Raw genomic sequence first — 22,804 nt, 5'->3', positions numbered from 1 at the left:
TGAAAACCTACATACAAACATTTAAACCTACAGCCAGCTACAGTGTGTGTGTGTGTGTGTGTGTGTGTGTGTGTGTGTGTGTGTGTGTGTGTGTGTGTGTGTGTGTGTGTGTGTGTGTGTGTGTGTCTCCACTTACCTACTCTTAAGACAAAGTCATTGTAAGACTGGTAGTTGATGGCATCCAGGACATCGAACATCTCAATGGCAAAATCTGACACTGTGCATAAATGTGAGGTGATGGACTTCTTGGCCTAAAAATCAGAACAATGTGTGAATATCGTGAGTTCACTCTTCACACATAAGTGGGGTTCACATTATGATAAATCTGTCCTCTCTTTTCTGATGATGGGTAGTGAAGCCATTGTTTTCGATGGTTCTTAAGATTTTGTTTTGCCAGATTCTCCTGCAGTGTGAGTGTAAGGTTTGGTCAGAGGATGAGGACTGTTTGTCAATTGAAAAACCAAACTGAAGTGGAAGAGGTCATAGATTTCTGCTAACATCTAGCGGGTGCTGCTACATGCACCCCCATGTTTCCATGACTTCATCCACGTTTTATTTCTTTTTTGGTCCAGAAAAACAAACTTTTGTTTGTCCTGGACTCCATAGCAGGGGAGGGGGGGTCTCTGAGCTCTGGTCACTGTCATTAAACTGTGCTTTGTCATAAAACCACCAAGAATGTCAAAGCTGCAGAACATTTGGAAACACATTTTTACGTGTGTAGAAATAACAGCGAGACTCAGCGATGTCCCTGTGATGAGTGTGTGAGGCCACTGATGAGGACACGCAGGAGATGTTTGCGCCATGAAGTCAACTAAGATTGCGAGATGTGTGTGAAACAGTTTTGAGTCTGGACTCTGGCAAAGCTCGGATGGAATCTGTTACTGTGTGTTGTGCTATTTTTAGCGTGTTTGCTCTCCACATACTAGAGGACCAAAAACTGTGAAAGTCGTGATAATAGCTCATTATGTGTGTATTGGGTCTCATATTGCCAACTTCCGATATGATGTGAATGATCTCCTGGTATGAACCAGGGTGTAGACACGAGGCAGGAGGCGATCTTGATCTCATTTCGACATTATCATCTCCAGATGCTATAGACGCACAAAGCAGTGTTTTCCTCCAGGCAAATCACCGCGGCGACTGGCTGTTAAGTGTCAACAAAGTTTGCAGAAGTTGCAGAAAGGACTCTTTTGTTTGGAAGCTTTGCAGGATTTTATGAAACTTGATGAATGCAGAATATGCTGACGCCACTGGGGCCTGTAAATCCCTCACAGAGGATTTGCTGAGTGAAACGTGACGGTGCTCCAAATATCAACACCCAGAAAAACTCCCGTGAAAATACTGCTGTGTTGAATTAAAAACATTAGGAATGCACTAAGGCTAAGCTACAAACCGACAGAGAAATGCATACATAAATGATCTAAATATAGACTGTGTGTGTGTGTGTGTGTGTGTGTGTGTGTACCTTGGAGGCAGTTGTAGGTACCAGCCCTACTGCAGCCATGTATGTGCTGCCAATGGTCTTTATTTTTTCAATGTCCCTGTAGCACTCCTTATCCATTAGCTGAGAGAGAGAGAGAGAGAGGTTAATTCATAAACAAAAGCATTGACATTATTACTGAGATAGTCAGAAGTGGCAGGAGAACAAAGAAACCTTCCCTTTACTCACCTCATCAAAGTCAGCGATGATCTCGTTGAGGAGCCTCAGACACTCCACCCCCATGTTGTTCCCATCCAGCTCGATGTAGAAGTCGTTGAAGTTGGCGATGGAGGCGAAGAGCACGCCGACCTGAGCGTAGGACTGATAGTACAGGTCCTACCAAGGACGCAGACCAGACAGAGTTAAGAGAAAGGTTTGCTTATGTCAAGTTTCTTCATCTTGGTGCTGTACTGTTTGAGGAGTAACTAGAAGGCTAACAGCTACTCTTTTTTAAACCAGAGTTTTGTAATAGTCAAAATAAAACAATGAAAAACACCCACTGAGTGTTCCTCTGTCGCAGCAGAGAAATCATAACGTAACACAGGCTGTGTTAGGGATACAGTGTGTCGATGACCCTTCGCCCAGAGGAAATTGAGGAAACCTTTCTATACAGTGTCGCTCTGAGGGGTCATCAATGTGCCGGAAACACACTTCCTGACTTCCTCTCCCGAGAGTTTACCAGTCTCAGCCTCAGCCTCAGATGATCCCAGAGATGTCCCATACAAAGCCTGCAGAGCATCAAGCAGCCGTTCACCTCAAAGAGTCTGGAGTCAATTCTCTCATTGGCGGTGTGCTGTGTCACACCGGCGGGAAACCAATGTCTTGGCCAGTATTAGAATATGGTGTCAATTAAGTAAGGATTAAAGTTGATGATAAACAAAAGACTCTGATTCCAATTCCAAACTTGAGCAGCAGAAAAAACTAAATATATACATACAAGGAGGGCAGTTTAGAGAGCAGGGATTTAACGTGTCATTAAGGGGAAAGAAGTGCATCATGCAGCCGCGCTCCCTCATTCAGGCACGCCCTGGTTTAACCTGACAAAGGAGGTAACTATCATCATGAAACACGGCATCGGGCCAAAATGGAGACCTGTTTGGATCTGAGGAAATCTGTAAATCAATAAATGTGATATATAAGGCTACTCAGTTGCTTAATCAGTTTATTTAAAAATCTAGTTTTTAGCTGATCTCTTTGGCGTTCCGTAGTTTACCTGAACATCTTACAACCTTTCCTCCTTCTCTCTCTCTCTCTCTCTCTCTCTCTCTCTCTCTCTTTCTCTTTCTCTCTATCTCTCTCTTTCTCTCCCCCAATATCTAGGCCCTGAAATCACTACATCTGCCCCTTGTTTTGAGAATATAAGGTTTCTAGGACTCAATAACGGCTGATATAACTTGAGAAGATGGAGAGGTTTTTGCAACAGTGTCTCATCTGTCTCAACAAGTACCTGATCATCATTAAAAAATGTACTTTTACTTAAATAATGTTATTCTATGCTAAATGAAAGCAAAGAGGAACTTGAGTCTTTGATGATTTCAGTGGAAGACTGATGAGTCATACTGTCTAGACGAGTCCAAACATGCATGATGATCCTCACCATGTTCCTGGGATTTGACATAAGGAAGTGCTGGGCCACATGGGCGGGCAGCAGGTTGAACAGGATCCTCTTGTTATCCAGCTTCACTTTCTCCATATCATCTCTCTCCTCCTCTGCCTGGAGAGTATCAGGAGTCACACGGCACAAACATGGAGAAGAAGAAGAAGAAGAAGAAGAAACTGATAGCACTGATAGCATAGCACATAGCTCAGAGTAAGATGTAGTTCCTTAACTTTATCACTAGAGGGGGGTACTGTTTTGCACACAAGATGACCACACATGGCTGTGTGTATACATACACAGAAGTAAAATGACAGCACAAAAGGGTAATGTATGCATAGATATATTTGAAGAACAATGTACACAAATAAGCCTCATACCTGAGTAGCCCAGAGGTAGTCCAGCCGCAGCTTCAGATCTAATTGTCTTGAATGCAGAGCCAGAGCTCCAGCAAACAGCAAGACAGCCAAGACTGGATCATAACCCCGAGTGTGGAGGAACCCTCCTCTGAAACACACACACACACCAAAACAAAGTCAGTTGTTATATTCAGACACACCATGGGGGGCTTGGTGATTATTCCTGAACTTCTCAAGGACTTCGTGCTTAGAAAGGCACATTATAATTGCAAGACTTCTTCTGCTCTTGTTCTGGTGCCACCCTTATAGGCCAGCACTTATCTCCCCTTGTACAATGTGAGTTGTTACTGTTCAAATCATGGTAATATTTCAGAACTAAAATGTCCAATAAGGAGGAAGAAGCATGTGAGAGAAAGTAAGAGAGAAAGCATGACTGTGACAATGTTTAGTGAATGGATGGAGTAGAGCCAGAGTGATTCCCCTGGGAAAGTAACCAAAATGAATAATGTGAGCTGCCGTCCCCTTTTTAATAACCCAAACTTTTATGTCGTTCCACAGCAAGACAGGCTGAACCAGTGTCACAGTGAATAAAATAGGGTAACAGGTAGGAAATACAGTATTTGTATCATAATAAAAAATTGGCACTCAGTCCTACCCTACAGCTTGACGATAGCCACTGGTCTCCATGACAACTGTGTAGCTAACAGAGAGAAGTAAGAGCAGGAGGATCTTGGGGAGTGAAGAGACGCGGAGGTAGGGGACAATTGTGAGCGTGCCAGCCACACAGGACAAAAGGGCGTATGCCATGCTGGGACAAGCCCAGTCCGCCTCAGTGCCGTTTTCAGGTCCAATCCCCAGCAGGTCTTCAGTGACCTCGTCTGCCAAATGGCTGTGGTTTGTCTCACCTGTCATCCAAGGAACACATCCCACCTGGAGAAAGGAGCAGACGGGTAGAGAAGATAGAAATTGCCACCTAAAATTCTCATTGCGGTTTTAGTCCTTTAAGGATTTGAGTACCTCGGCTGTGTTTACTCTCCTCCACTGATGTTAGGACGAGCAAACACTTTATGAACTCAAACAAACAGCACATGACCATCGCACATTTATGGGAAAATACCAATTGAACATTGGACCCACAGATGCTGGGATGGATGATGTCGATGATGACTCAGTCTGCATGGCAGGCTCCCTCTCTGCACCATCTTGTTTGTTATTGTTGTAGACTAAGAGTGTTGCCAGGATACTTGTGCTGTACAGACTCACCAAGTAAGCTGAACATTGAATTTTGGGAATTCAGATCAGGAAATAGAGGCTACTCAAACTGCTCGACATTGGCTAAAAAATGTGCCATCTGACAGTACAGTACAGGGCTGACTGAGTAGAAGTTCAGCAAGTCGTGAACTGCGAATACGATAGTAAAATCTGGTTCGAATGGGACAGTATATGCCCAACCTGAATCCATGCTGGGAAACTTCTGTTCCCTCAGTGCTGCAGTCTTCTTACTTCCATTGAGTGTGGGTGAATGGTGAAAAGTTGAGACACAAAAACACATTCACATTCTCTATCAATGTATTCGTCATGCTGCACACACACCCACACACAAACACACACACTTACCACACAGGCTTGGGTAACAGAGTAGGTGAGCAGAACGAGGAAGACGAACAGCAGGGTTCTGATCTGGATGGTGAGGCAGCCTGGTTGGCACTGAGGACAGAGAAAAAGCGTGGGTGGGCGTTTCGGGGAGTAGAGAGCAAGAATAGAACAAGTCAGTAATTGATGCACCTGTTTGTTGTAGCTCAGTAGCATTTTTGGGCACATGGTTAGTCAGACGAAGTGGAAATAAAACGAGTGTGCTTTGTTGGGGGGGTTCATTATGTGCAGGCTACCGAGGACGCAGCATGAACACAGGAGAGGAAGAGGCCATTTATTTACCATAATGATGGTCAAGGGTGTGTTCCAAACCTCTTTTTTTGTTTTATCTATACACAAAAAGTAATTCCTCAAGGAACACCTTTCTTAATTTCCTCTGTCCTCACATCTTAGGGCTTATACTGTGATGTTGCTCTCGTACTCCAGACGTACTTCCCGGAAATCGGAAGGATTAAATTCCATGTCCCCTTGGAGGCAATGTTAGGGCCCAAACGTCCCTTGTCAGCACCAGCACCAGCAAACTAGTGTTCTTTCGTACCTGGAATAATTCCGCATCAACTCTCAACTTACACGTTTCCATGTCGGTGTTGCAACTGCTGGGTGATTTCAAACCAGCTGTTCAGGCAAGCGTACTTGTTGCTGTGAAGAGGCATCGACGACGTATCTTATAAATGTGAATACTGTATGTGAAACTCCCACTTGGCCCTCTCAGTCATGTTTCTTCTCCTCTACTGTCACTGCGTTTCTGACTTCATTTGACCATTACTGCTCCCCACCGTCTTCTATATCTTGTGGTTCGTTCAAAGCACAAGGGGGTGGAGCTAAAGACTTCCGTATACTTCAACAACACAAGACAACAAGCATACGGTGATAAACATGTTGCACTGTGCAGTACAGTGTTTACAAACTAGTTTTTGATATCTGCCCCTGGCTATAATTGAACCCAAGTAACACATGGCTTGTTAAGTAGTTGGTGCAAAGCTCAACCTGCCATGTCATGTTTGGTCCAATTAGTGTCCAAGGTATGAGACAAAGGAAACACAGAAACAACAAGAGTTGTCTACGGCCAGATCTTGATGAGCTAAAAGTACCTGTCAATCAGCAGAACCAGGAGAGATGGGAAATACCCTCAACAACCAGGATTGAGAACCACTGACCTAAATAAATGTGTATTTTCACCGACTTCCCTCATTAAAAAAGACGAGGCAGATTCATGGTCTTACCTGAACGCTGGTGAGGTGCAGGTACATGACACAGGCCACGTGGAAACACACACAGAGCACCAGCAGCAGCAGCACCAGCATCCCCCTGGGCCATGTGTGAGGAGAGGAGAGCACAGTGAGCAGGGCCTCCCCACATTCTCACTGACTCACTCAACACTACACACACGCAATATTGATCCAGTTACACCACACATAGACTGCCAACCTGGAATTGTGTTTGTGTTTGTGTTTGTGTGTGTGTGTGTGTGTGTGTGTGTGTCTTGTTTTTGGAAGCAGCAAGCAAATGACCTCTTGGGGCGACCTGTTTGAGTCACAGATATTTAATGAGCGTACAGTGATCAGTCCTCTTCCTGTCCTGCCTCAGTCCATTTTTTGTTTTACTTCTGTTATATTAATTTTAACTGCATTTTGAAAAGGGACTGACTTCCTCATGATCCCCCACGGGGCAGTTGTAGGATTACAGTAATTACCCCAGTATGCTTCAGGCAGGCTACCACTTCTGTAATTTGAAGCACTCATACTATTATATATTTTAAATAAATCACTGCTTTTCTGGCTCTAGTAATCACATGTGGCCAGACTGCAGTTAGGACTTGATATAGTAAATTGTGCAAAAATGTTTCAAGCAGTGTTGTTCTGGCCTCACAATGGAACCGGTTGACTTGGTGCAAAATGTCCAGAGACGACTCTGTCTTCCACTGTTTGAGGTTTCATCTACTCTTCATTCTTGGATTGTTTGATACTACTTTATACTGTACCGGTATTTACAGGCTGCACACGGCCAGCGGATAAACTGCACCAATGGGGAATTTAGCCTGAATGTTGCCCGAGAGAAAAATACCTCCGCATCCCTATCACGCTGGATGTTTGAAGGTGACTTAGATTAGAGAGAGTCTGGATCTCTATCAGCTCAGAACATCTTCTCATCTGGATTATCACAGCTGGAGTTTAGTGATTCGCTCTCAACTGTAAAAATGACTGGGACAAGCTCTTTAAAAGTGGGAGGACAAGTCACACACCCCCCACTCCCCCAGTGTCTCTATGTCTGCATGTGTATGTGTGTACTTACTGTGGAATCATTAGGAGATAGATAAGGCCAAAGAGTGCAGCGAGGATCAGAGAGAGAACCACTGCACTGATGAAGTGATCGTCATACACCTGGTGATACTGAGAAAGAGAGAAAGAGACACAGAGAGAGAGGGAGAAGGGGGGGAACAAGAAGAGACAATCCCTCAGTATGTAATCCATCAATCCATCAGTTTATCTTTTACATACAGCAAAACCTTAGTGACCTTTATAAACCTCACGAGACATCTTTATATTTTTTTCATAATGCTCTGCAATCTCAGTTTCTCTGTCTCTCTCCCTCTCGCTCTCGTTCTCTCACTCTCTCACTCTCTCTCTCTCTCTCTCTTTCTCTCACTCTCTCTCTCTCCCTCCCTCTCGCACAAACCCCAGCTCCGTGTCTCCTTTATGACTCTGCCCACGCACACATAGGGGAAAGATATCACGTGTGCTGCTCAGACTTTCCCAAATCATTATCTGCACCCCCTCCTGAGAGGGTGGGTGGATTCCTCTCTCTCTCGTTCTCTCTCTCTCGCACACACACACACACTCACACACATACACCCATCAGGCGTGGGAGAGAGGGAGAATTAAAGACTGTGTAGTGTGTGTGTATGTGTGTGTATAAAATTGGGTGGGGGGGGGGGCAGTCACGAAGCATGTCACCTTGTGTGTAATGAGGAAAGTGTATATTTACTACATTTTCTATGTGCTGGTAAATGTATTTGTGTTTACTGGCAGAGGAGAGTAACTAAGACGAAATGAAAAGGAAGAAGACATTTTTAGATTGGCCTTTAATAAAAGCCCAAAACAGCAGATGAATGGGGACTTCCAGGTTTCTAGATACAGAGGTGTGTGTGTGTGTGTGTGTGTGTGTGTGTGTGTGTGTGTGTGTGTGTGTGTGTGTGTGTGTGTGTGTGTGTGTGTGTGTGTGTGTGTGTGTGTGTGTGTGTGTGTGTGTGTGTGTGTGTGTGTGTGCGTGTTTGTGTGACTGCGTGTGTGTGTGTCCGCACCCTGCGCTCCCTGTCTCTGCTCCTGTAGAAGAATGTGATGCAGTTGAGGTCCGTGGTCTCCGACTCTGTCTGTCGCGCCTCAATGAGTCGGCCGATGTATCGGTGGACTCGCGTTCCCGGCGACTGCTGCACGGCCGTGGTCGAGAACGACGTCCGATTCCTCAGTTTCTCTGAAGCTGTCCGCAGGGCTCTGCGCTATTAGTGGCACAAAACAACACAAACAAAACAATCCGTCTGCACAGAGGAGAGTTTGCATGGAAAGGCCACTAATGGCTTATGGAGATGAAGCGCTTTTACAGAGTACTTTCAAAGTACTTTGGATTGTTTACTACAGTCAAAAATATGTGTGATGGCAGAATTCTATTATAAAACTCCACTGCGTCACCAGGCTGGAATTTTGGCCTTTGGGATAATCACGCAACAATGCGCTTAATGCTATTAGAAGAGATGATAACAGGCTGTGGGTGATTAGCAGCAGCCATAATGCAGCCTCATCAGAATCATGAAGCACTAATGCTGGGCCGAGCTCACACAGCTGGAGGGATTACAGCCAGCAGCCTATTTGTGACAGCCAGACCCTCTGAGGCCACCACAGACACCAACCATCACCCAACCAAACGCCAACGCGCCCTGACTCACTGCTGACTCAACATGGTTTAAAGCAAACAGACATGAAGGTAATTAGAAACACATGAATAAGCACAAATTAATAGCAGAGATGTAAACACCGAGGGTCGACTTTAAGCCAGCAGGTACCTATAATGTCTATTCTACTCACTCTCTCGCCCTCAGTCTCATTTATGTTGTACCTGAAATCCATTATTCAACAGAATTAAGAAGTAAAAACATTTTAAAGGAAGTTAAGATTTGTAAGTTTACGTCAACCCTGAACAAGACACAAGACACAAACACACACACACACACGACTCACCTTGTCGTCGTCCTCGCATGTCATGACATTGGAGAAGGGAATCTCAGCCTTGAACATCTTCCTGCAGTGCATGAGCTGCACCAGGAGGTAGCACACCGTCTTAAACTTCATCCTCTTGGCTGGTTTAATGTCTGACAAAATCAGACCCGGAAAGATCTGCAAAGAAAGAGAGAGATCATGATGATTGTGGGTCCTTCAAAACGTAAACCTGTCAGTGGGCCTATTGGTGGAGCCGATGGCGACCCAAAGTCAATCTCATTTAAGAGGACAGTGAAGTAGCAGAAAGCCAGCCCTCCTCCAAGGCCAAACAATTCTCTCTAACACTATCACAGCCAAAACATGCATTTCCATGTACATTTAACTTTTGTAATCTGACCTCTTGACCTTGTGAAAACCTCCCTCAGTAACTTGAATGAGCTCTCCCTCTTTATTAGTGTTGAAATTATGAATCAATGATACATAATGTGTGATCTATTCTGGATGGAGCTCTGAAACTGCTGAAGAGCCTTTCAAACTGTTTTTACTTTACTGAATCAGCTCCATCTCAGCTAGATGATGGAGAGAGAGAGAGAGAGGGAGAGAGAGAGAGAGAGAGAGAGAGAGAGAGAGAGAGAGAGAGAGAGAGAGAGAGAGAGAGAGAGAGAGAGAGAGAGAGAGAGAGAGAGAGAGAGAGAGAGAGAGAGAGAGAGAGAGAGAGAGAGAGAGAGATGGAGAAAGAGAGGGAGAGGGAGAGTTAGAGAGAGAGGAGGTCAGTTTACTGTGAATATACGTTGTGCATGAGAAGTAAAAGCTGTGGTTTTAATCTGTGATACACACACACACACACACACACACACACAAACTCCACCATATTGTACATGCATAGTAGTGAGATAGTGAAGCTAGTATGTGTACAGCAGATTAACATGTGACCTGCTTCCCTCTCTCATAGGATTAACTATTACAACACAAACAGATGTGTCACCGCTCCAATTGAGTGTATGAAACAGATACACCTACACACACACAAATAGTAAAATAGTGGCTTTGTGTTTTCCTTCCAATAAACAGAACCACATTCCGTTCACCAAAGAAGCAGAAAGCCTTTCTTCCTAATTATGACTTCCTTATCTCATAATTATGATTTCTCATCTTGTAATCAAAATTACAAACACAACCTCTTGTAACCACAAGTAATTATGAGCTCAAATATCTCATAATTGCAAGCAAAGGATCTTTGATTTTCAGTAGGAAGTGAGGTTGTAGGTCCCTGCGTGTGGGGTCATGTGTGAGGGCGTCTCAGCTCTGTAGCTGCAGGCAAAGAGTTTCACAAAGTGTGTGGGAAGCATCCAGTTTTCTCTTTCATTATTGTGGCGCTACGCACAGCTACTCCCAAGCTTTGATGTCACGCTAACGTCACACGATCAATCGGAAGGCTGCGAATAATTATAGAACGTTTGTTCGGAATTTGTTGCTAGGAAACAGCTTGAGCCCAAGTTTACATGCTGCCAGCTGTTGACATTAGCAAATGTTGCTACAACAAATAAACCTGACAGACTGCTACACCAAAGACTAGAGCGAGGTGTGTGTGTGTGTGTGTGTGTGTGTGTGTGTGTGTGTGTGTGTGTGTGTGTGTGTGTGTGTGTGTGTGTGTGTGTGTGTGTGTGGTGTGTGCGCGCTCTACATGAACCAGATCAGTAGGATTCTGTTGTTCCTATTGAAGAACGGCTTCAGGCTGTTAACTACAATTTAGATGTTTACACGCATGAATAGAGTAAATATTAAGTAAGTAATAAAGAGCTCTGCTTGGGTCCTTTCAGAGGCTTTCTGAGTGGCTCGCCAGACCAACAGATGTGGTAAGTGAACACCCCATATCTCCAAAATGCTCAAACTTACATGTAAACAATGTCAGTGACCAAGTTTGGACGCAAATTTACTGATGCCTTACTAATATTGTGAGATATATAATGATCTATATGGATAATTCCACATATGTACATTCATTTCGGACATCAGTATTTCCAATTGCTTCAACCCCAAGAGAGATAACAGCTAATTAAATCAGGTTCTGATGACTGTTCATCACTTTTAATAAAGATCAATTAATTGATAGATCTAGATCTCATATAACATCATGAACATCCCATAATTACAAGGTGTGTATCTCACATAACGATGAAGAGCAAGACTTCATAACTGAGCTCCTGCAAATTACACATACACACAATTTAAACACACTCTTTATTACTCCTTGATTACGTTCTGATTTGATTGCGCTCTGTTCCTGTGAGCTGTGATACTCCTGATACACTGCTACAGGAAGCTACCTGCCTGCAGGGATGGTGCTTTAATGCCTGTGGGGAGGGACATTCTCTGGGCAGGGACAGTAACCAACTCATTCATTCTGATCCCTTCAGTGGACAGACTGGGTTATACACTTTATTTCAGGGAACCTGGAAGTCCCCTTTATCCTGTTTTGTTTATATGTATGTTTCGCTATTAGTTCCATTAAAGCGATTTTCTGTGGCCACTATTGTTATCATATCACATTACATTTGTTGGAATAAGAAAAACAAAAACAACATGTACCTTGCGTCTGTGCGATGGGACGATGAAGTATGTCTCTATGTGATGTTTCTGGAGGAAGGCGTGTCGCTCGTGGCCGAATCCTGGCTCCACCTCATAGTCTCCATTCAGACACTCCAGGGTGGTCCTGGTGATGTGCACCTTACTGGAGGAACAGGCACAGCAGTGTATACAGCAGATTAGGCTGTTATTGTGCTTAGTATCATTATTATCAGTCTGACAGCCCGCAGTTTGCTTCAAGAGACAAGACGGTATCACACTTTACAACCTGACCCTGGGAGAAGATCACCCTGAGCCCATCAATTGTCTCTTTTTGATATTCTAATCAGTTTGTTGTGAGTTTTCCTGACATAATTACCTCCGCCAAGAATGTTTATGTTTTTGCCTCAGTTTTGTATTTATCACATATGTGTGTTGATAAAGTATGAGTAGCCCTCTGTTAATTTATGCAACATGAGTCCCTGTGACCTCATTTGCTGGTCTATGGTGTGTGTGTGTGTGCGTGTGTGTGTGTGTGTGTGTGTGTGTGTGTGTGTGTGTGTGTGTGTGTGTGTGTGTGTGGTGTGTGTGTGTGGCGTGTGCTTGTGTCTTGATGGGGCTGCACTGACCCAGGCAGCCCTCCAGCCTCCATCACATTTGCCAGTGTGACATCGTTTGACCAGACGTCATACTGCCATTTCCTCAGGCCCAGCACGCCGCACAGCACCCGTCCCGTGTGGAGGCCAACGCGCATGTTCAGATCCACCTCTGTCGCCTCCACCACCGACCTGCAGGGGGCAGAACAAGATATATCTGTTACCGCTGAATTTTCACCTCTGCCAACCTGTTTGCTGCTAAGAGGGTGATTACAAATTTCAATGAACCTTAGAACATAAAGCAAAGATTCTGTAGCCCCACATGCACATTGAGACATTTCTGTTATTGGTTGCCAAATAGTTTTCGCCCTTTTCTCCCCAAATTGGTATGTCCCATTCCCCATGGTTATGCAGTCTGTGTCACTGATTGGCCCCCTGTGGTCTGCTGTTGGGGTGCAGACAGCCACGTGTCGTCTCTATACCACGTGATTTTCCCACCAGCCCCTCATTCAACAGCTAGAGTCTGTCAGCTTCAGCTCAGGTGACTCTCAACCTCGCAACATTTTCCTCCTTTACATATGAGGGACTGAGCTCCTCCCTTTTCCAGTTGTTTTTGGCCTCAGAAGAATGTTTAAAGTGCAGCCGAGATGCTCTTCAGTTTGACTCAGACAGATGAAGTTCCCGGAGGGGAGGTGGCCCTGTAGTGATGTGAGGGATCTTTTAGCCTAATAACACCTCTCAGACTGAAAACGGCCTCCTGGTAGATGTACTAATGTCTCACCAAACAGTTATTGTGTGTGTGTGTGTGTGTGTGTGTGTGCGTGTAAGTGTGTGCATGCAGGACATTTCCAAAGCTCAAGCCTCTCTCGGCTAAATCACTACACAAAGCCCCTTGCCACCAGCAGGAGGTGAGCCACTTCAGACGAGAGAGAGAGAGAGAGAGAGAGAGAGAGAGAGAGAGAGAGAGAGAGAGAGAGAGAGAGAGAGAGAGAGAGAGAGAGAGAGAGAGAGAGAGAGAGAGAGAGAGAGAGAGAGAGAGAGAGAGAGAGAGAGAGAGAGAGAGAGAGAGAGAGAGAGAGAGAGAGAGGACATAAAGAGCGGCGTAGGGTTGTCAAAGTGTGTGTGTCTGTAGGGGGAGGGAGAGTGAGAAAAATGTGCCCATCAGGCTGAAGGAGGGTTGTCATACACACGCGCACACACACACACACACACACACACACACACACACACACACACACACACACACACAGAGGGCTGAGTGTGTATGGCAGCACCTGTCCTTTGAGATAAAGGGCTCCAGCGGGTACATCCATCCGCTCAGATAGAACAGCAGGGAAATAACATGACAGGCCAGCGCTCACGTGGGGAAATGAGGTAAAGGCTATGTGTGTGTGAGGCGGGGGAGGGGACGCAGGGGCTTCAAGGGCCACATTTGTCTCCCATTGCCAAATATATGTGTCAAGGAAGGTCCCTCTGTGTGCATGGGGGGCTGCAGTGTGTCTAAATAGACGTGCAAACTAACTTAAGTGGGGCTAAATGTTATAATACTTCTGCATCAGTAGGAAAAACTCTTCCACATCCTCCCTTGTTGCCAAACAACAACATTGTGCTTTACTGACCCCCCCCCCCCCCGTGGTGAGGAGTTGCAGGATTTCAACCTCTGGTTTTGACCCGATTAGGGTGTAACTGACTGATTTCCAAGTGGGTTAGAACTGCAGCCCAGTTGGATGTTGTACAGGATGACATCTGGGTTCAGTGGGTCTGGAAGTCCGATTAACCAAACCTGCAACAATCCTGCCATGATGCCATCAGATGGATTTCTGTCCAACATGTTGGTCCCTTCTCTGCATTCATCTGGCACTTTTACCTTTTGTTCAGAGTGTAAATGAATTTGTCTGTTATATATTAGATATGATGTTGGAGATGGAGGTGTGAGTGTGAGAATGCATAGGACCGTATGACCGCATGACTGTATGTCGGTGCTGATGCGTATTGACTCACGCTATGGTGTCGATCATGTCCAGCCCCATCTCCACACAGCAGTGAGCATGGTCAGCCTTGGGTTGGGTCAGGCCTGACACACAGTAGTAACAGTCGCCCAGGATCTTAATGCGCCTGCAGTGATTCTCCTGAAACACAGACAGACAGACAGGCAGACAGACAGAGAGAGAGAGATAACAGTGTTATTATCTGAACCATGATTTTCATTTAATTCTCTTCCGGGTCAGAAATCGTGTTGTATTAAGCATTTAGTGTCATAAGTATTGTTTATTAGTTTTCCCTCTCCCATGCAATCTGTGTGTGTGTGTGTGTTTCTGTGTGTTGAGGTTACATGTACTGACACACACATAGACCCAGGCAAAGAGGCAGAGCTCTCACGCTGCAGGTTTATCAGAGGGTGAAACTAAATAGTGATATTATTGATATGAGAGTCAAAAATCGCATTTTACCGATAAAAATATGTCTGAACCGATGCAGTCAGGATTACGTCCCAGGTTTTGTCTGGTAGGAGCTTTTTGGATCACTGCAAACCGTGTTGTGAACTTTCAACGCTGTGCACTGATGCGAATCTCAGAGGCGCCTCTGAGGCATCAGACGGCGCCGCTCACCCTCACAGCCACGATGCTATCTGGGGTCAGGACGCACCATTTATGGAATTAAAATTCGCAAAATTAAAATGTGGCACAGTGTACAATCATGCTTGATATGTGAGGTTTTCTAAATATAAAGCTAATGTGGCTTAATGCTAATGACTCTTTCTCTGTATTTGGAATCAGGGCCTCTTGGTTGTGCGGGTGGTGCTGTGGTGAGGCCCACTGTAAAGAATGTAAAGTAGTACCTCCTCCTACATCGCTGAAGGGAACACTGAAGCTGCATCTGTGTTCATGTAAGATGTGTGTGTGTGTGCGCGTGTGTGTGTTTGTAGTTGAGACTAACTCTAATTGCTCCGACATGCTCTTGAAGTAGAATCCCGCCTACACATTCCCAGACAGATCAGCTATTTGTCACAGTGCACAAACTCAGGGATGACACACACACGCACACACTCCACTGAACATGTGAAAATCTGCAGAAAAGCACAAACAACGGCACGGTTACAACAACGGCACGGTTACATGTAAATGTGCAGGTAATTCAGTTTCAATCAGCGACGCGCACACAGGTTTTCCATTTGGCTCGGAATCACATACCGTCATCAGGAAAACCTAATGGTAGACGCTACAAAGCTTAGCCTGCAGGCACCCTCTAAGTAATAAACACACGCACACACACACACACACACACAGAGGGTTCATGACAACTGCAGGGTAAGAGGCAGAGATGAGAGGAGAGGAGACGGGCGCTCTGGTTTTCTGCTCACGGGAGCAGAAAGATTCTGGCGTGGGAGGATATGAGAATTCAGAATGTGGATGATTATCCCACTGCAAGGATGTGCGACACACCCTCTGTGTGTGTGTGTGTGTGTACGTGTGTGCGTGTGTGTGTGTGTGTGTGTGAGTGTTTGTGTGTGTGTGTGTGTACATGCAGAAATAAGAGAAAGAGAGATATTATCAGTTGACATTAAGCTGATGTTCAAGGGAAATGCATCTGCATAGTGTGTGTGTGCGTGTGTGTGTGTGTGCTTCCAAACTATGCCACATTTGGACTCACATTTTGGATGTAAAGAAGCTGAGTGGACGTCTTTTCTTGCTGCATTTGCGTTCAGAAAGTGAAATCTGAAAATTAATCATTTTTTGTTGTTTTGGTTATTTGATTTGCAGCCTTTGTGGATTTTATATTAATGTTCTGAGTGTCACTTTGACTTTTTAAACTTTTGTTTGGACGAAAAAAGGTGTTTGAGGACTCCTCATACTTACTTATACTACTAACCCTACATACTAACACCAAATATTCTGAGATTAATATGTAGATAAATGTTAATATTAATTTAAGATATTAGATATTAATATTACTTTTCTGATTAATCATTCAAAGGTTAGCATGAGATTTGTGCTCAGGCATCCAGTGTTTACCCAGAGGGCAAGCATCAAGGGAATAAATTCAATAAGTGTGTGTGTTTGTGTTTGTGTGTGTGTGTGTGTGTGTGTGTGTGTGTGTCTCAGAAAGGCTCAGCAGCTTTGACAGCAGGTTTGAAAGTGAATTTCCCCCTTACCAACATGACAGCATATATATCTCAATTAGGATACGCACACACACACAAACACACACACACACAACATATCCTCATCACATATTTTCCATATAAGGGCGTACTGAGCACAGATATGGACCCGCTGCATTACCTTGTGTCTGTCCCTCTCTCCACAGAATGAGTTTAAAGATAATGCTGCTGATTTTGTGACTTTGCCTTAATGTCTGCACACTTGAATAAAAAATATAAGGGGAATAAAAGTTTCTGGAGAAGCGTGTGTGTGTGTGTGTGTGTGCCTGTGTGTGTGTGTGTGTGTGTGTGTGTGTGTGGTTTGGGTGGGATTAATGTAGAGAGAGTTGGTGCAATTTGAGAGAAAAGTAAGGATTTTAAAAACAGGCCCAGTCACGTCTGAAAGGAGGATACATTTTGTACTCAATACAAAATTTTGTACTCAATTTTGTCTTTACTTTGATTAAATATAAAGATAACATTATAAGTAAGACATGGAACATGGACCGGATTCATTGGATTCTATCGTTCTCCAAATGTACATGTTGTGTTGTACTGGATAAAACCTGGAGCAGAATCATTAAGGCATTACTTCAGACTTACTTAACAAACAATACTGAAATCCAATCATGACAACTTGCTGCGCAGTTATGGAAAAGTCACGGAGAGGATTTGGAAATTCACTTGTAAATAAATGTAAAAACGCTGCTAATAACTGGGCTGATTACATCTTCAGTGCAGGGGAATAAGGACTCAGGCTGCCGTTTGAGACGTGATTGTATGTTATCTAATGAACACGGAAGAGATTCATGATTAGAGATGTGAAGGAGAGGAAATGATCAATCATTTATGGGCTTAGCCGCGTTATTGAACTAGGAGGCGAATATTTGTGTCTACATTTCCCACTGGGACACAAACTCTTTAGCTGGTTGTCAGATGATGTCGTAGTCAAGGCGGATGTCCACACCAAAGGAGACGGGCCGACTATTAGTGTTGGTTTACTCCCACAAGAAAAGATTTCAAGAAAACTACATTAATGTATTATTTACTCTTAATCTCATGTTTTATTCTAAACTGTTCAGTATATTGATACAGCGCTGAAGTAAAGTGTGTGTGTGTGTGTGTGTGTGTGTGTGTGTGTGTGTGTGTGTGTGTGTGTGTGTGTGTGTGTGTGTGTGTGTGTGTGTGTGTGTGTGTGTAGATCTTTATTTGGGCCGTTTCACTTGAAAGAGAGACTGTATAGTCGCATACATTAAGCCTGTGTAGTGATGTTCTTTGGGAAAGAGGATTAGAAGAGAGAAGATGGATTATCTGATGCCACACCACTGTGATCATATTAATATTGCATGAAACACACACACACACACACACACACACACACATGCCCAGTCAGTGAGTTTGATCTGTATTTCTGTAGACACACAGGAGGCTTAGGCCTGGCTTAACATATGTTAAAATACACGTGTACATAAAGTAACCAGGTACATCTACGTAGGTGTTTGAACTTGAATATGATGTTAAGTCTCCTCGTACGTCACTCCACTATGTGTATCAGACAGCTGTATAACGGGGCCTCTTTAGGCTCGGAGCTCTTTCAAATGTGTGAAAGTCTGTAATTCTTACTGTGGCCAGCTCGTCAAACTTCCCGAACAGTTCATTGAGCAGCTTGACCAGTTCCTGAGCGGTGCACTGGGAAGCTAAACTGGTGAAGCCCACGATGTCTGCAAACAGGATGCTGTCGAGAGAGAGAGAGGGAGAGAGAGAGAGAGAGATAAAGGAGAAGGACATCAACAGAGAGATTAGTTTAAGAGTTTGACGCCTCGTAATAGTTCATAACACAAAATTGCTTGTATTGCTCTGATAAAGGTTCATTAAAGTAGGTGCTGCTGTGTAGATACTATAACAACAAACACACACCCATACACACAATTGGAAAGAAATAGATTAACGGTGATCAAAAGTGACCCACTTGTACAGCAGCCAGCGCCATAATCCAATTCCCCATAAGTAAATCTGTCTTTCAGACCAAACACTAAATCAATTACAGCTAAAGTGGCTGCTGCTGGGTTGCTGGTGGAGTTTGAGGAAGGTGTTAAAAGCTCCTCAGCCTCCTCATCCTCTGGCTCACGGGCAGGCAGACGGCAACAAACAAGCTGCTATTGATCTCATTGACTTCCAGTTAAGTTTCAGTCTGAAGCCCACAGACCCCCGTGGAGAGCGCCGCAAAAACATCTCCGTCTTATCCAGTCGATCTGCTCACCAGTTACAAACGTGCTAATGTGGTGACGCCGATTCAACACCAGTCCAATACAAACAACTAGTCGAGCCAAAATCAGCAAATCACAGCTCAACAGATTCAATCAACATTGACTAACACACATTTACCACCTGGGCTCAGTCAGTTAGACTCAGTCAGTTAGACTCAGTCAGTTAGGCTCAGTCAGTTAGACTCAGTCAGTTAGGCTCAGTCAGTTAGACTCAGTCTGTTAGGCTCAGTCAGTACTTTTACACAAAAAACTTTGATCATACTGATTGAATCTGCGAGAATCAAATTAAGAATACAGTTGATCCATTCATGTAAACATTCATCAATGTTTCAGTCTCACTGCTTGTGATTTGTACCAATTTTTCACTGGTATTTTGTGTCCACACACATTTGATGTGTTTCTTATTTCCTGCTCACAGTGTTTCTCTGCCAGTTGAAGTTTAATAGAACCATGGATCACTGCAACGTTTCTGTCAGAGTTCCTCAACATAAATGTTTTGAATCTAATCTTGCTAAAATTCCTGCTGCCGGTCGTGACTCAAACTCTTGGTACCGTTCCAATAAGAGCACAACATTGTTTATAAAAGCAAAAGCAAAGTGTCAGTTCTATTAAACTTGGGATGAAGAATGTTGGAGGCTGAGGACTTAAGTCAGTTTCAGCTTATTTCTGAGAAAATTCAGAATGTTTTTATTGGAACACTACCAAAAGTTTATCTCCAGCTCGCTGTGCATGCTTGGCTGCGTGGAGCTTCTGTCCTCCGGTACTTTTTAGTTTCTATAGTAACAACTGTGTAACCTACAGTTCTGGCAGCAAAGACGACAGTCAGCTAGCGGCGAGTGTTCCTCTGCCACGGCTCAGCTATGATCCCCGGGACACCCAAACAGGGTATGTTGTGCTAACAGACCGGAAACTCTGGCAAAGACCCATTTGAGGTAACAAATTCAGAATGACAGTCGTACAATAGCCCAGGAACTTAGACATTTGGAGTCCTACCTAGTCAGATGCTCCATGTTGCCCCCAATTTAGTTTGTTGTTGTTTTTCCGGATTAATCATCCACTGATTCCTCACACTTTTGGAGGCCAGTTCCCCTCCTGCAGTATTCATCATTGCTTGGCCCCCAAAGTAGTTGATAGTCTATGCGACAATTATGAAGCTGCCCGTTTGATTGTTTGAATATAAAGCTTGAACGCTTGCAGACACCACAGCACTGTTTAGCCTTTGCGAACATTTCACTTCCAAAGAGCGGCTTTGGCTTTGCAGCGAAATATTGCGCCACATTTCACTAAATTATACCTTAACTCTGTGCAGGCCGCAAGGGACCATCTGAAAGTTACAGTTACTGTCATATTGTGTCCAAGCACCCATTAGACATACTCTGCAGTCAATTGGAACTATATGGAACTTGCTAATATAGAGTAAAACATGAGTCCTTTAAACTCGTCTCAGTTGGCTTCATCCTGATGCATCTTTATCTGTCAGTAGATAGACTTGACGCCCCCTCTCCTCTGCATCGTGACCAAGTTAGTCGCCCTCTTTGGCAGCGCAGCAAGTTGAACCTGATGTATGCAAAGCCGGATCACGACAGGCTTGTGTTGTGTCTCTGAATGGAGCTGTGCTGCTGCCGCTCTGTCGTGAGTGAGGAGGAGGAGGAGGAGCGGCGGGGGCAGAGGGAACACGGATGTGGGTTGGGGGGCGGAGGGGCTCTGATGGAGAGTGGAGCGGCGGGGGATCTAAATAGGTGTGCGATCAAACGTTCCCAGGCCACATCAAAGGGGGCCAGATCAGGGAGATGTCAGGGCCCTGCTCAGCACATAAAGCTGGGGGTTCACTGTGTGTTTACGTGTGTGTGTGTGTGTGTGTGTGTGTGTGTGTGTGTGTGTGTGTGTGTGGACAAGGGGCGGGGGGGCTGGGTCTCTGGGTGCAGCAGTGTGCCGTTTGGCTAAATGCCAGAGTGGCAGAGAGTAGTCAGCGGCTGTTCTGATTCTGGTCTCTGTAGCTGTGGGTGACTGTGAAAATCTCTCTGATCAAACATATTTGTCCTAAAATTCTGGTTTCCTTTAAACAAACATACAATCAGCAGTGGCAATATTCTACCCATTTACAGAACAAACATTGCTTAAAATTGAAAAGGCGTTAGTATGATTTCTCTAGACATTCTTCCAGATGACGATGGTGCTGGGAACTGATTGATATCATCTCACACTCGGGCTCACCCGGTGGTCCGTGGCTCACTCAGTGGTCCGAGGCTCACTCAGTGGTTTGTGCTGTTGACGTCCTTCTTGCACCAGGTCTCAGTTGAGGTGTTCACCTTCATCAGCACATAAATCTTGAAGAACAAGACGCCGTCTCCTTCCTGCTTCTTTCAATTTCGAAAAATCTCTAAGTTACTTTCCTCTGTCCCATACAGGGCTCAGGTCCATAATTCATGATTTAGTTTCTTCTCGCTCGGCCTGCTGTGGCTCATTATTCAACCGCCTCCTAAGCAGAGCAGCACACGTCTCCACTACGCTGGCTCCTTGTAAAATATAGGATCGATTTGAAGCTTCTCTTATTCACTGCGAAGGCTCTTATTAATCTAAACAGGCTCCGGCCTCTGTGGCGTCGGCTCCAAACAGGAAGTGACGCCACAGAGCCAAAGATTGAGCCTCGCCACAAAAGAACATGGAATTTTCAATGCTTTGCAAGCGAGAGAGTGCTCGTTAGCTAAATGAATGAAGTGGTGACTGAAGAGACAAACACGAGAAGGCGAGAAGGTGACCTCCATTAAAGAACATTCACACTCAAGTGCACCAGCATTGCACTTTTTCCTCAAGTTCCTCAAGGACCTTTGGGTTTATCTTAATAGATGCATTTTTAGAGGCATTAAACCACAGAATATTTGGCCTTTAACAAAATAAGACTCAATAACAGGCAGAGATGACTTGTTTTCAGTGAACAGAGCAGATAGACGAGTGGAATGAAGAGCTGGAGAGTGGAGAGCCTGGTCTCTTGACAGGAGTGCTGTTGACACGCTGGTGAGCACTCAACACTGATAAAGCTCTCCGTCCTCTTCATCGCCGTGTCGGAATGCAATCAGCTCCACAGTCATGACAGGCCGGGATCCCACACACTCAGGCAGAGGAGCTTAGGTCATGCTGATTAGCAAAATGTATTAAGCACGTCACCCAGTGAACCAGACCCTTTAGTTTTATATGTTAACAACCCCTTAACTGTTTTCTGTTGGTGTTAACTAGCATGTTGTTGGTCTGAGCAGCAGCCAATGTGCACAGGATTGATTTTCCTCGTTGCTTTCTGATCCTTGCTACTGAAGTTTAATCACAATGAAGAGAAGGAGATCCGGTGACTAATGGCTGAAGTTAATGAAGAGCTTATGGTGGGTTCAGACGTTGCCAAACTTTGATGACTTAACAGGCATGTAGGTGACGGGATCGACCGTTATTACGCATCAGACCTGGGATCTCCATTCTGATTGGTCAGATGAGGGATTGAAAAAACCCAACAGCAGCTTGTCATGGCGTCATGTATGTGATGGTTTCACACTCAATCAGAGAGCCTGACCTTGAGTTCAAACAGCCAATCACATCCATGGTGGCACTCGGGCCCCGCCATTCTCTGGAAACAAACATGATGACCAGCGCAAATGGGATATGACGTTCAGGCTGTAATTGCTCTCCAAACAAGACAAGAATCTGCCTGTGAGATGATGTCAGCCTTTTCTCATTATACGTCTTATTATACATATGAATCTATACATTTTATAAAAAATGATCTCAGTGCAGTTCCTTAAATTGTAATAATGAATGTTACCACATCCTGATTGCTTTGCTGAAGACATTTGTGAGCCTGGTGTGGTGTGCAGAGGCAAAGTGATGCTAATCTCCATAACAACAATATCAAAGCTGCGGAGGAGCTGATGATCTACCAGGAATAGCAT

General features: G+C 44.5%; 1 protein-coding gene across 1 annotated transcript in view; it reads right to left on the bottom strand.

Moving 5' to 3' along the window:
* The window catches only part of adcy1a (adenylate cyclase 1a), a 33,138-nt gene that overhangs the window by 2,056 nt on the left and 8,278 nt on the right, over positions 1 to 22,804 (bottom strand). Inside the window, exons 4-18 of the mRNA XM_076154389.1 lie at positions 18,226 to 18,337; positions 14,463 to 14,590; positions 12,495 to 12,653; positions 11,890 to 12,031; positions 9,322 to 9,477; positions 8,391 to 8,585; positions 7,382 to 7,479; positions 6,313 to 6,397; positions 5,054 to 5,143; positions 4,092 to 4,366; positions 3,458 to 3,584; positions 3,078 to 3,194; positions 1,670 to 1,816; positions 1,466 to 1,564; positions 137 to 251 (exon numbers count right to left, since the gene is read on the bottom strand). Coding sequence (XP_076010504.1) covers positions 137 to 251; positions 1,466 to 1,564; positions 1,670 to 1,816; positions 3,078 to 3,194; positions 3,458 to 3,584; positions 4,092 to 4,366; positions 5,054 to 5,143; positions 6,313 to 6,397; positions 7,382 to 7,479; positions 8,391 to 8,585; positions 9,322 to 9,477; positions 11,890 to 12,031; positions 12,495 to 12,653; positions 14,463 to 14,590; positions 18,226 to 18,337 — 2,045 coding nt within the window. The remainder of the gene's footprint in view (positions 1 to 136; positions 252 to 1,465; positions 1,565 to 1,669; positions 1,817 to 3,077; positions 3,195 to 3,457; positions 3,585 to 4,091; positions 4,367 to 5,053; positions 5,144 to 6,312; positions 6,398 to 7,381; positions 7,480 to 8,390; positions 8,586 to 9,321; positions 9,478 to 11,889; positions 12,032 to 12,494; positions 12,654 to 14,462; positions 14,591 to 18,225; positions 18,338 to 22,804) is intronic.

Source organism: Genypterus blacodes, unplaced genomic scaffold (assembly GCF_046128005.1).
Source record: "Genypterus blacodes isolate CSIRO-AG114 ecotype Tasmania unplaced genomic scaffold, CSIRO-AGI_Gbla_v1 ptg000062l_1, whole genome shotgun sequence".
Classification (NCBI taxonomy): domain Eukaryota; kingdom Metazoa; phylum Chordata; class Actinopteri; order Ophidiiformes; family Ophidiidae; genus Genypterus; species Genypterus blacodes.
This window is presented reverse-complemented; position numbering and strand designations above follow the sequence as displayed.